The sequence below is a fragment of the Manis pentadactyla genome, chromosome 2 (genome assembly GCF_030020395.1).
Source record: "Manis pentadactyla isolate mManPen7 chromosome 2, mManPen7.hap1, whole genome shotgun sequence".
Lineage (NCBI taxonomy): Eukaryota > Metazoa > Chordata > Mammalia > Pholidota > Manidae > Manis > Manis pentadactyla.
In genome coordinates, this window is record NC_080020.1 from 65917711 (window position 1) to 65932229 (window position 14519).

Genomic DNA, 14519 nt, shown 5'->3' on the forward strand with positions numbered 1-14519 from the left:
AGCCAAAGAAACAAGGTCACTCCTGCTTTAATTAATAATAGCACAGGGAAATGTCAAGTTCTTTATAAAACAGTCAACGTAAGATTACATAAACAGAACTGTAACATCATCTTCATTCAGAATGAAAGCAATTTGGTGCAAGGCAATTAGCTTGACAGATCTTAAGAATTTTTTTATTTCAATTTTGAGAACACTGTTTTAGCAAACTAACATCAATTGTTATTAGTAAAATTAGCCATTTTAAGCTTTTGGAAGCTTTAAATGCCAAGTATATAGAGACCCAAAGAAGGTTAAAATAATGCTTTACCACGAAACAAAAGCTAATCGGTACATAAAGTGCTTCTAGGAGGTGTAGTGATCTTTAAAACCTAACGACAAAATTAGATTTCTCTTGTTTAAAGGGAAAAAAAAGTTCTCTTCTAAAACTTAAGGCCTTACAACCTTGCATGCCAGAACATAGAATACCCAAAAGCCCGTCATTTTAGCATTGCTGCCAATTTTAAATCCAGCATAACTAAGGCAAAATTCCCTAGGAAAATACATCTTTAGAAAAGTTAATGAACAAAGTTTTAGGAGTGTTGGCTTTCTGTAATAGGCCCATGATACTGAAAGTCTGAAATCCTTAGATTTAACTATTTTTACCATATGAGAGTAACTTTGATTGTAGAACAGTATGATACAGTGCCTTTATTGACCTGGACCGAGCATATTGCCTGTCAAAGCATATCTGCTGAGATGTTTACATCAGTATGTTACTACATAGTGTCCCAAGAGGTCGGTAATAAGGTTTTTCCCTCAAACACTATTACATTTGAATTTGCCAGATCAGGAAAAGTCAAGAAGTAATAAAACCTCAGATTGCGTGTCAGTAAGCCAGGTTGCTGGGTATACCCCACTCTCCATATTTACCACCCTCGCGTCATGGTCCTGAGTCAGAGGCCAGTGCTGGGAGGACCAGATTCCAGTTTGTTGAAACCTAGAGCAGAGTGTGAGTGTTCTCAGAGTCGGAGGCCTAGAGAAGCAGACTTAGTCTCCTTGAGTCCCTCACTGAGGATATAGTAGTTTCCAAGCCATTTGAGATGATCACAGGCTCCTGATAGCTCAAACCCATATCCACTGCATCTGTTGGAACTTATCTGATATCTGTGGCAAAAGGGAAGCCAGGTGACGTGTACTGGATGCCTTTTACTTTAAGACTCAGGCTGTTGTACAAACAAGCTCTTTTACCCAAGCCTGAGTCAAATAGCTATAGATACACGGATATACAGATATAGATACATAGAAATATACACGAACAATAAGCCCACAGAGTCTGCATAATTTGTGTGCTTTGTCCATTAAAATATTGAACCAAGAAATTATAAAATATTCATTTTTGTTTTGTTTTATATTGAGTGTTTTGCCAGCAGGCAGGAATAGGTTTGAGTTATTAGTTTAATTCTACTTTGAATAATAAAACATTCTAAATAAAAAGTCTAAACACACCACCTCTGGAAATAGTGTGCTCAAACGGAATATGGAACAATTTTACACACTTTCGCTGCATAGTCCTAAGTGACTGAGGCTTTATTTACTTATTTGCTCATTTTGTCCTTTTAAAAACGAGATAGTATTATGGGGGCCAGAGATTAGAAGAGTGTAAACTGTCATTCAATAGTAATTTACTCTAAATTACTTTAAACTGATGGGAAAACTTCCTACCCAGTTCCACTGTCTGCATACCAAAAGGGTAGCAGTAAAAATACAGTGACCAAAGCAGTCTGCTACCTGACTTCATTGTCTCATCTGCCTTGTTTGAATCCTATGAAAAGTATATGTTGATGTAAAATTTGTATCTCTCATTGTCTGGCTGCATCTGCCACCTCAGTCTTTGAATTGCTGGGCAGATGCCACAGCTGTTGTTGAAAGAACAGAACACTGACCTTGGGTTAAGATGGAATTCCTTTATTGTGCAGACGCTGCAGTAGCCAGGCCGCTTTCAATGCCTGGCCTCAGTTCTGCGGGCGCTGGTCATAGGGCCTCTATTGTTCATGTTCAATTGTATTCCTTGCTCGCTGTTGCTTATTGAAATGGAAGAATAGAATTTAAGGAAAAGTGTTCCAGATGTTTCTGACCTATTTTAGAATTATAGGCTTTTTATAACCATACTGTTTGGTGAATGCTCGAATTTTTTCTTCTTTGTAGGAGTTAAAGAGGGTTACACTGCCTCCATGGAGCCTTCTTCAACAATTGAACTCCCAGATTATTTGATGTAAGTTCAGATGTCTGCAGTGGGAGAGAACTGTTTAATTTTATAAAGTTTGCCAGTTCATTTCCCGTAATTTGCAAATCAGAAAAGTAAGAAGTTTCATGAACAGAGTCCGAGAGCCACCCCTGCAATTGAAAGCCTGCCATTAAACCTGCTCCTCCCCAGTTCAGCCTTGCCTGCTTGAGCAGGTTGTATCCTCCCCTGCTCTAAGCCCTGCTCCATGGCCTGTAAGTATAGAGAAACCCACCCTTTGTTCCAGGGCCAGGCTATGCGTTTGATTAGGGAAGATTTCAGGGATCTGACTCTTCAAAGCTGACAGTATGTCAATGCACAGTCATAATACAAAGTAGAGATAGATTTTTTTTTAAACAAAACTCTGCCATCAAATTAATTTTAAGAGGAGAGAACAGTAACATTTACTCATTTCACATTAGTAATGGCTATAACATTTTTCTTATTATAACAAGTTGCCAAATTCTGAGCTTGGGACATTTTTGTAACTGGTTATCATAATAATTATAACTTGGACACATAATTCTAGCTTCTTCACAGACTCAAAGTCCTCTGTAGAAGAAAATAATTAAGTTGCAAGAGCCTGGAATTGTGGAGATCAAAAAAGCAAAGATGTATGCCTGCAGATAGCTTTGAAAATGAATAAATGTGTAAAACAGCTTGAATGTAGAGTGGTAAATGGGCTCTAGGCTGTATGGACGTTTTTTTCTCTACTAATAGCATCTCATAGCAGACAAAACTAAGCTATGCTGTTTAGCCCTCCATATCCCATGAAACATTTGTTTCCAGAGTAGAGAACATTTTACACTTAAGATGTGTTACTTCTGCTTAACTGTAAGTGAAAACTGAACTTACTGTAGAATGATAGCCTATGAAATCATAATGCTGGTTCTCATCTCCTTACTGAAAGGAGCCCAGGAAGCCATGCTGAGTGCACCCGCGTCTGAGGCAGAGTACCTACCGCCTTAGAGTCAGTGGGGAAGCTAGAAAGCAGCCACCACTGAGCTGCTGTAGGAAGCGTTCCTTGGGGGACAGTGCTTGGCTCTGCTTATATGGGGTTCACCTCTCTGGCCGCAAACTCCCTTCTTCTTATAAATCTTGAGGAAGTGAGCCTCTTCAAATAACAGCTACAGTGTTCTGCTCTCATTTTCTTGTGATGGATTTTGAATTCTTTTTAGTAGTAATTATGTGTATTTGCTATATAGGACAAAATCATGTAGAGAGGCTGAAAAAGAATTCTAACCTTTTCCTCATGAATTCAGGGTGTTGCTTTGTTTTGTCAAATTACCAATTAATTCTATATGTAAAATTTTGTTTTTAATTTGCTAATCTAAGGATAATTGCTGCACCTGCTTCCATGTATTTCTGTATGTCTGCCATTTTCTAGCTCTTTTAAAAATCATGGAAGTACATAACCTGTGTGATTGTTTAAGCAGAAGTAATTTAATTTTAACCCAAAACTATCTTATATAAACACAGCAAATTTTCTTAAAATGGTGAGAAAGCATGAACTTTCAGAAAAATCACCAAAAATACGGAACTTAAACTTGTTTCATAAGAATACCAAAAGGACATACTATACAGCCTTAATGATCAGACTGAGTAATTCATACTTCACCACAGTATTCCTAATTTTTATATTATAAGAATACTTCTGTTACTTGTGGTTGTGAATTATCCAAACTGTCGAAAATTTCATTCATCACTGTATTAAGAGCCAACTGTAGAACCATAACAATTTTTGTTAAAAATAGTGAAACGCTTTTCCTTAAGATGCCAATATAACCAAATAATCTGCTAAAATAGTGACACAACTGTTTGCCAGTTTGGTATTTTTCCCTAAGAAAATTATTAAATAACTAGTGAGGATGCAGCCTCTAGTGTGATTTTGAGAAAGCAGGATAGATATTTTCCATAACACATAGAACCTGAGTTTCACAGTCAGTTTTGCTTATGTATGCTTATCCTCAGGAAACTTTTTCCCCATTGGGCTCCCTCTGGTGCACAGTCAGGACAGCCCATGTCTAAAAAATACTTCTTCTCTACCTGGCTGGTGGTATTATTCCTTTTATAGCAAAGGCCCATGTAGTACAGCTTTAAATCAGCAAATTATGGCTGTCTCGGTTACATTTGGAAAATTAAACCTCCACACTGGCTAACTCAACATGAATATAAATATTAATGAGGACATTAAGGTTGCTCATTGCACCTCTTTTCTCACATTTCTAGCCAGGCATCTGCATCGTCACATTTTAAATAAAGCTGGTAAGGTTATCTAAAACCCTTTTGGAGAGGACTGAACTGGAAGGTTTTTCCACAGTGACGAATGTATGTGTACCCCCTGGGGGCATCCTGAAGCTCCTGTCACCTGCCTGAAATTGCTCAGAGATCTCGATTTTTAACTCGAAAAGTCAAGGAATTCAGTATTCTATAATAGGGGCACAGAGTGCAGAGACCCAGGCCAGACCCTGATGCCATCCCAGTTCACAGATCCACAACACATAAAGTTAATTCTATTTTGATATTAAAACACCGTTTAATTTACTTGTACTGAATGGACTGACACTCTCGGAAAAGTGGCCTTCACTCAACAAGTCTTCAGAGGTATTTATACCCTGAAGTAAAACATATTTGTGGCACTTCTAAGAATGTAAATTAGACAAGTCATATAGAACTGGCTATCTGTTACACACAGTATGACATCTCAGTATTTGAAAAGAACTAGTTTTTCCTCATGTTTTTCCTCTGGTCTAACTCTCATTTTAAAAAATGATAAACAATTCCTCCTTTGTATTTTTTATATTTGCCCAATCAGAAATGAAAAGAAAGGAGTAGAGCGAATAATCCCGAGGCACCTTGCTGGCAGCAGGTGAGAAAGGCCAAAGGACAGAGTCCCGCTCATAAAGCAGCAGGTGTAAGGAGAGCTGTGACTTGAGCATTTAGTGATTGTTCCATCTCCTGGTTTCACAATACCCAAATCCTGTTGTCTCCATACAACTCAGAACAGATGGGTGATGTCTGCTGCTAGTGTGGTAATGAATTCTCTTGGCTAGAGAAAGGTTTAGGAAGCTACATCTATGTACATGTTGTTTTCTAATTGCACTTTAATTCATTGTCACCATGATTTTTTTCACATTTACTCTCCTTCACTAAAGCTCTTAAGTTCTCTTCCAGAATAATTTCACCTAAAAGGTCTTTGAAGTAGTGACATGGCAGCAAACAGTGGCAGAGCAGCATTCAATCTAGGGGGGCATGTGTGGATATAGTTTCTAAATATTTGGCTTAAATCTTGGACTTGTGCATATGTTTATTCTGTGGCTCTTCTCCATCTTTTTTCTTCTTAGAAAATACATTGCTATCGTCTCCTATGAGCAACGCCAGAATTACAAGGATGACTTCAATGCTGAGTATGATGAGTACAGAGCCCTGCATGCCAGGATGGAGACCGTAGCTAGAAGATTTATCAAACTGGACGCGCAACGAAAGCGCCTTTCTCCGGGCTCTAAAGAGTACCAGGTAAACGTGTTTGTTCCTAGAGGGACCAACTTTCATATTTGGCCTTCTTTCTTTCTCTACTCCAGCTATCCCCAGGCACCCTGCTAGCCCGCAGAGCAAGCCCTCTCACAGACCAGCCTTCATTTAAAATTAGCTGCAAAACTAAATATTTGAAATAGTCCCTGAGAATAAGTAAATACAGTGAACCTGCATTTCGTCCAGTGGAAAGAATAACTATATTTTTTATAAGATAATGTAAAGGATATGTAATATACTTTATGTAATTATACTCTATAGTAAGTTATTATAAGATAATACATAATATATTGAGAAAAATACCAAACACAACCAAATAGGGAAAAGTTGGATCTGGGATTCATTGAAATGTTTAATTGCATTACCAACTGTGCTGAGACTGCACATCCTAGATCTGGTGCTGTTCCTCAAAACTGCTATTTCAAGTAAATTTTTTTAAAGAAACCTCAATCCAGTGTCGAATAGAGAAGATAACAAAGAATAAAAAGGGAGCTTAATACCACAGAGGTTTGGGATTTAAGTTAGAGAAGCTTGGTGCTTTTAGCAACTGCAGAGACTGACATTTGCTAACAGCATTAATCTGTTTTTACTTCCCCACTTTTAGTCATAATATTACCACAGCTGACAAAAGTAGTAGAAGCCTGGCCTGTCTACTGATTGTTTTCATAGTTCCTATAGCAAAAGGGTTGGTATAAATGCCTGTTCCCCTCTTTGTTAGGCCAGATACCTTTGTTGCACTTCACAGCCATAGATGGTGCCTTCATTCCAGACCACCAGCATTGTTCTGACAGGAGGCCATGTGAGAGAATGGATGGGGTTCCTGCAATGGGAAGACAGCCTGAGAGCATCTGTTCCTAGAGATTCATTGCGGCTTCTATTAGTGGGCCTAATCTTTTAGACAAGCTGCCTAGAGAGTTACAGAGACTTTGCTGGAGGAGTGGTGTTTGGGGGTGCAAGAGGTTAGTGACATAGTGGTTTGGGGTTTACTTTTTTCTATATATTTTATTTAGCAGTGTACCATGATTATATTTACACTAAAATGTAATTCCAAGGATTGCTTAGTGGTTAGGAGCAGGCTCGAGAGTCAGGCTGCCTGGGTTTGTTTCCCAGCCCTACAATTTTAATACTTGTATAATCTTGGAGATGTCACTCAACTTGCCTCAGAACCTCGAAGTCCCCATCCATAAAACAAGGTGATTATAGAGTTGTGCAGAATAAATGTAAGCATTTGGAAACTACTTAGATCCATAGTACATAACATTAGATGTACAAAAGGGTTAGTTTGCCATTTTCCCCAGCCATTTGATTTCCCTCCCTAGAGGAAATCAGTAGGACTGGTTCAGTGCATTCTTTCAGAGGTGTGTGTATGTGTGTGTGTGTGTAAAATGTATGTATACAAGCAGACTCATATATGTATGAAAATACCATATTTAATTAAATCAAAGATGCCATTGATTCTAAGATGCACCATTGTCTTATGTTCCATTAAGTTAAACTATGATAATTATTATCTGATTTCACTAAATGGGGAGAAATGTGCATCTTAGAAGTAATGATACTTAGATTCTGTTTCCCCCTTCTAAACAAATGATACCAATCTGTATAAATCATTCTTCATTTTGCTTTTTTCACCAAACAATATAATGCATCTTAGAATTTTTTTGTATAGATGCATAAAGCACTTCCCCCTTTTGTAATGGCCTCTTTGTATTCCTTTGTGTGGATATCGGCCATTTAAATTTTTACTTTTTTTTGCTTTATAAACAGTACTGCGTCAAGTAACCTTATACAAACATCATTCACTCAGGCACAAGTAAATCTGAAAGAGAAGTGTAAGTGCTGAGTCTGTTTTGCATTTGCAATTTTGATAGCATTTGCCAAATTGCTACCTTCAAGGTTGTACCAATCTATATTCCCGTCATCAATATTTCCCACACCCTTGCTGAATGTGTATTAGGTGTTTATGTTGGAAAAAAAAGTTCTCTTCTCATTTCAATTTTTAATTTTGTAGAATGTTCATGAAGAAGTCTTACAAGAATATCAGAAGATCAAGCAGGTAGGTATCATCACTGTTGGTTTCTGACCTGTAGTCAGGAAGTATTATAAATTACGCAACTTAATTCCTCACTGCTTTTTTAATCTACAGTCCAGTCCCAATTACCATGAAGAAAAGTACAGATGCGAATATCTTCATAACAAGCTGGCTCACATCAAAAGACTAATAGGTGAATTTGACCAACAACAAGCAGACTCATGGCCCTAGAGCTCCACTTGGACCGGAAGATGTGAATAAACTTAAGCTTATTTATTTAAAATTCCAAATAAGTTGCTCTAAGATTCTAAAAAAATGAAACTTTGCCTGTTGAAAGTTTCAGTATTAGTAAACTTGAGTTACTTTTTTTTTCCATTTTACTTTGCTTCCCTGCATTTTCAAAGCTGCTTTTTCTGGTCCTTCTTTCCCCCTTCAAGACTTGTGTTTGTCAATAGAAGTAATTTTTTTTTCTCTTTTTTAGATGTGAGGGATCCAGTGTCTATACTGCAAATCAATTTTTTTCCTTAAAAATTTGTGTTTGTCATTAGAAATGATTTTTTTTAGATATTGGGGATCCAGTCTCCACACTTCAAAGTTTTATGTGTGTTTAAAAAAAAAATAGTAATGTGTAAGGTGAAATGCTTTTGGATAAACATAAGCCTATTTTCTGACCTTTCTTAATGCAAACTCTTTGCCTTAAATGGTAGAATATTTAGAAATTTGCACAAAATACAAAAAAAAAAATTGAAACATTGTTTTGGAGGGTTAAAAAATAGAAAATTGTATGAGTATGTATATGTGTATAGATATATATACACATATGTACATACAGGCTGGCTTGATCTAGAACAGTAAATCCACCCTGCAAGTTAACCCCCCATTGCAATGGTTGCCTTAAGGTGTTTGCTAGTTGTGTACATAGTGTGGTTAATCTTAGCTACACTGCTTCCCACTTGATTAGAGCAATGGGAAGCACATTGTGGCCTACCAGCGTCTGAAGCGTGTGCTCAACGGGTGTGTGTGCAGAGGTGGTGTGCATGTGAGAGTGCATGAAGGAAAAAAGCTGCTAGTCTAAGTAGGCCAAACGCTCAGGTTAAACAACTGACGAGTGTTACTGTAGGTTTTTTTGTTTCTGTCAAATTGCTACTTCTATTATGGAAGACAAAAGCATTTCCATTTCAACTTTTTTTGTCAGCTTTATTAATGTTGGGCAAAACTGATATGTTATGAAAATAAAACAGATCTATAGTTTTGGGGCAAAATTATAAAGTTAAATGTGTAGGTAACCTATTTATATACTGCTATAAAGTATTTTTTGAAGAGAGATATGCAAAGAAGCTATTACCTACATGAAATGTATATTTAAAGATTTTTTTTTTCATCCTGGGTGCCAGGAATATAAAAAGAGTGGATATATTTAACCATAACATACTGTGATTCATCAAACAGCACAAACTTTCATTTCATGGAGTTTATCTGTTGACGTTGATTTAAACTATCACTTGTCTTATCATGTGGGAACATAAGTTATGTGGTCAAAAGCATAAGGATTTTGAACTAATGTTGATTCGAGTTGTGTTGTTTTATTGTATTGTCTTTTCAAAGTGCTGCCAGTTGAAAAGGGAAGCATTATGTTTACAAATCTGTTTTGAAATGTTTGCCAAAATTTTGGTAGTATCTTTAATAAAGATGTTTGTCTCCAGCATCCCAAAAAATAAATAAATAAATAAATCGCTTTGTTGTGTATTGCTATAAACCAGAAAATGTTGGTATCTAGAAAACCTGAGAGAGTTTGTGGATGACCTTCTCTCTTTGGAGTTCTTCTAAAACATTAACTGGAAAGAGTAGATAATATAGTAAAAGTATGCAAACTGTACAAAGACTGAAACACGGCCCTGTGCACTGTAACTCTATAACATGACTGTGGTAATTTGATTTCCATGTAGCAGGGACCTTCTAGGGAATTCAGTTTCTTTCAGCATTGAATCCCTGGTGCTCTTCCTATTACCTCAGAATTGGTACAATCATTATTAAATGTTCATTGATTTCAAACTTTCAGTTCAAAAAAGACAGTGAAAAATACTTAACTGGGGATAAATTTGGTCCTCATTATGGTGGTCTCCTGAGAGATTCATCTGTAGATAATGACTGCATTGGGGTCATTTCTTGGACATCTTCGCCTTTTAATCAAAGACTGTGCACTGCTGTTTGCTATGAGCAGTGTTTCTCAAAAGCAAGGTGCTTCGACCACTTGAATCACCCAAATTATAATCTCTGGGTATAGGGCCCAGACATCCACATTTTTGTAAGTATCTTCCTGGTGACATTTTCAAGCTAGAGTGTGAAAACCATTAGCTTATATTTGGCACTAAACATTTAGGTCTCTAAATCTCAAAGTCTTGAAATCCAACTATTGGCTTTTTTTTTAAGCCCATCCTGTCTATAGGTGCAAATCACTTTTCCCCTCTACATGATGTGAGGCACCCTCCCAATTGTTTCACAGCCAACTCCTATTTCAGAACTTGTTTACAAACCAACCTTCTAGTTGGTTGTTAGCCTTTGGAGCCCCTACCCACCTGTATCAGCACATCTGGTCTACAAATTGGGTAACAGTGGAAGCTGGAGATACTTTATGAAAATCCAGCATTGCATACCCATGGACTTGACCACCTACCTATAAAAGCCTTAATTTAGATGTTTGTTGTATACATTGGGCAGATGCTTACAAAATATGTATCTATCAGTTGCAAAATTTGAGAGTTGTAAATCCCTGAATCTGCTATTACCTGAGGCTTCATCTCTTTTGAAGATGCGCATGAGCCTCTAAGATATGTATAATCGTTCTTCATCTCCTACTGTAAGATTTTAGATTTTCTCAAATAACTGATACAGGAATGGGTGGCCACTTAGTTGCTCTGGTGGAATAATTAATTTCACTTTTGAGAGAAACAGTAGGATGAGAGAATGAGTTGTTATTTTTTCATCACATTTCACTTAAAATAATTTGAAGCACTCTTTAATTTTTACCAACACCATAAATTTACTCCAGATTGAATGAACAGCTGATTTAACACAAACCAAGAAAAACATTAACTAGATGTTTTAGATGTGGTTTTATTTTTTATATGGGGATTTAATTTCCTATCTTGGTTATTTATTTCCCTTGGAATAGTTTGGAGGAGTTAACTTTCATCTCTAAGTAGTGATAGATGTTTAGTACTTGTTCTCACAAAAGTAATTGGTTTATATCATTAGCACCATGTATATTGATTATAAAAACTCAGTATTAATTTTCCTTCATGTCTGATCTTTTAACCTTTATAGGCATTGTCCCTTAATGTATTTCACCTTATAATATTTAAAAAATGCATAGTTGCATGTTGGAAGCACAATGTTGAAATAAGGTTTAGACACAAATGGTCCATCAGTTCCAACACTCTGGCTGGTTGCCTCACTCCTTCCATTAGTGCGTTGTTTGCTTCTGGAACTTGTCTGAAACTCCTTAGCCAGTTCATTGTCTTTCAGAAAGTGTGAGTATTGAGTCACGTATGCTTGGTATATGCCTTCACTACTTTTGAAGTTCCTACAGTCTGTTACTTGCCTAAGTGTTACTAAGTCCTTTTGTTCTGTGTACTGGGTGAGGGGAAAATTGTAGCCAGCACTTTGAAAGGAACCTTTTGGGAAAGGATATTAACAGACATTACTACATGAAGGCAACCGAAGATGTTACCAATGTTCTTTGTAACCTGAAAACTGAGCAAGGCTGTGAGGCTCATCACAAAATATTTTAAAGTGTTAAAAATATATATCTAGCTACACTGTTTCTCAGTTGTCCCACCCAAACCATGTTAGGACTCAAAGGTAAAATGTCACAGGGATTTTTCAGTTGTTACTGAGCTCAGCAACTGTGATGGGCCCTGTTGTTCTACACCGATTTCAGTTCAATAAAAATGTTAACTTTGCAATTCTAGTACTTGTTTCTCATTTGTCTCATTTCAAAGCTTTAAAAAAAAAAAAAAACCATGCAACAAACTGCACTCTGCTGCCCTAATGTAAATGATCTTCCTGAGACAGAGATTACTTGGTGACTCTAGGAAGTAGGAGCAGGGTATTTGCTCCAGGATCTGACTGTTTTAAAAGTGTAGGACATGCCCTTCAGAGGCAACATCTATTAGAGGAACAATAATCACCATTACCATTTATTGAGACTTTCTTGTGGGTTACACACTTTTTGCATGCATTGTCCCATTTCTCTCCACCACAACAGTAATCCCCATTTCATAGGTGAGTAAACTGAGGCTTAGAGAAGTTAAGAAACTTGCCCATCACACAGCTAGCAAATGGCAGAGCCTGGAAAGCCTGACCCCAGCACCAGTGTTCTTAACCACTTGTCCACACTGCCTCTCCTGTGTTGCTACCTATTGAGAGTTAGAGCGATCTTCACAAAGAGACAATTCCAGTACCACCACCCAAGACAGATGAACTCTTTTGATTCAAAGGAGACTGGAATGTAGAGGTTGGGTGATGTTTAGTGGATTATTCTCAGTGAGTTGACTTTGGCAGAACTGAAAAATTTGAAGGAAGACTGAAATACTTTGAGAAAAAGTATGTTTCCTTTATTTGTGAATGTCTAGTCTTCTCACGGGGCTATTTGAAGGAGGTAGGGGCAGTGGAGCTAGAGATAGGCAGGGCTACAATCTTGAAATCATACCACTTTCTCTTCATATTAAAAGGCTGTCTCAGTAACAGACTCCAGCTCTAGTGGACATCAGTCAGAAGTAGACATACGGACATTCTCCTAGCTGGCTCCTTAACCTCCAGTCTCTACAAGTTTTCTGAAGGAATAATGGAGAGGAAAGGAAGAAATCCTCAGTCAAGCATTGGTATTAAACCCTAGTGCCAGCAGTGTTTCTGGACAGGTTTATAAGGAGCCCCAAGGATGAGTGAGGCTCCTCATGTAATTGTGTCAGCAGCCCCCCCTCCCCACACTGGGTATTTGGCGTTGTACTGGTCTGTTAAATTCACTCCTTTTCTCAACTATGAAGTGAAAATATGCCTTCCTACTGGGGTATGGAAGAGGCTTAATTATTGTTTATAAAGCACTTGGGAGTTCTGTGAAAACCAGCTATCTTAAAAACAGACTATCTGCTGAGCACAATAGGGAGAGTGCTGGGCATTAGTTTCCAGGTGAGAGGAAGTCCATTTGGACTGATTGCAAAGGGGGCAAAGGCAGAGAGAGGTTTCAGGGTGGAGTGGTTGGGGTTTGTTTTATTGAATGCTAGACCTACCCATACCTGCTCCACTGGTTTTGCCTTCCTGAGATTGGGACAGGAGGCTGGCAGTGTGGCAGTGACAGTAGGTGGCTCTGATATTTCATGATTGCCTAATTCTCAAGCTGGGGTCACATGATTCTGTATGTCAGTGGAGATGTGTCATTTATGACTCCTGCCTACTTCATGCAGCTGACCAGCCAGGCTGGTTTGTCTTACCATGACCACAGACTTCGGCACAGTGCAGGTGGGCACTGGCAAGTGTACAGTTTGATTCCATATCTGTGTCTAAGAAATGTGAGAGTGGCTCCTAAGGGTGAGCCCACATACTGGCCACCCTGTTTGAGTTCTAAAGCTGAGGCTTCTAGACACATGGCCAACTCTACCTTTCTATACTCATGGATTCCAGTGGGCTTACAGATCTACCTCGCCAGTCTCATCTGCTACTTCCATTCTGCACACTATCACACAAGGTCTGTCTTCAGGTTCCCCACTGCCCCCTGCACCTGCTGTCCTAAGGCCCTACTTGGCACTTGCTGTCTCTCCTGCACCACCAGGCCCACCGCCAACCCCTTCCTCACTTAGTTAAGTCTTCCTTACCCTTAAGATCACTGCTTAAACCATTACTTCCTAGCCTTCCATAACCTCTCAGATTAATTTGGGTCACCCTGCTATGTGCTCTCTTTCATCTTACACTTCTGTGTGGCATTTATTGCAATAACTAAATCTCAGTTGTAGTATTAATTAAGTTCCATGAGAGTAGTGACTGTCTTGTTCACTAGGGTGTCTCAGCTCCTAGCCTTGTGCCTGTCTAACTGGACCCCTTCAAAGGCAACATCTCTTTCCAACACTTGCATTCACACCTCCAGTCACCTCTGGAATATGAACGTCTGAACAGTCTATAATGGTTTGGAATATAAAGTGAAATGGTTTTAAAAGTTACTTTTACTATTTATGGTAACTGATGGATTTCATTTCCTAATGTAATTTTTTCAGTAGTTTTTCTCCCACTTCTCAAGGACATGGCAGAGGAAGGCAGCCTGAAGATAATATACCATTATATATCATTTTTCCGTGTTCATTAATGCATCTCTAGCCTGATGTCTCTTTAAATTTGATATGTGCCTTTATTGACTTTGGTTTATGCCTGGCACTTTTGCAACCTTCCAAGCACTAGACATTTTAAAGATAATTGAAGGACTTTGGGATTTCCCAACAGCATCCAGAACTATCTTCATTTCTTAGATGATAAAATGAAGATATTTAAATGCCAGGATGAGATGCCAGGAGCTTACACACTGTTCCCAGGGAGAGGCTGAGAACCCAGCAGCCACTACCAGAAGATGATCCAGAGGCAGGCAGTGGCGATGTGCCCAACGAGATGCGCCGCACACAAGGCCAGCCAGCAGCTGCCTTAGAGTCCGGC

The 14519-nt window shown here is 38.3% G+C and overlaps 1 protein-coding gene across 4 annotated transcripts in view; it reads left to right on the forward strand.

Moving 5' to 3' along the window:
- Window positions 1-11793, forward strand: part of ELL2 (elongation factor for RNA polymerase II 2) — a 71864-nt gene extending 60071 nt beyond the window's left edge. For all 4 annotated transcript variants that reach the window (XM_036925741.2, XM_057493213.1, XM_057493212.1 and 1 more), the window contains 4 exons: window positions 2185-2251; window positions 5605-5776; window positions 7803-7847; window positions 7938-11793. In XM_036925741.2, the coding sequence (XP_036781636.2) occupies window positions 2185-2251; window positions 5605-5776; window positions 7803-7847; window positions 7938-8054 (401 nt within the window). In that variant the 3' untranslated portion in view covers window positions 8055-11793. The remainder of the gene's footprint in view (window positions 1-2184; window positions 2252-5604; window positions 5777-7802; window positions 7848-7937) is intronic.
- The last annotated feature ends 2726 nt before the right edge of the window (window positions 11794-14519 follow it).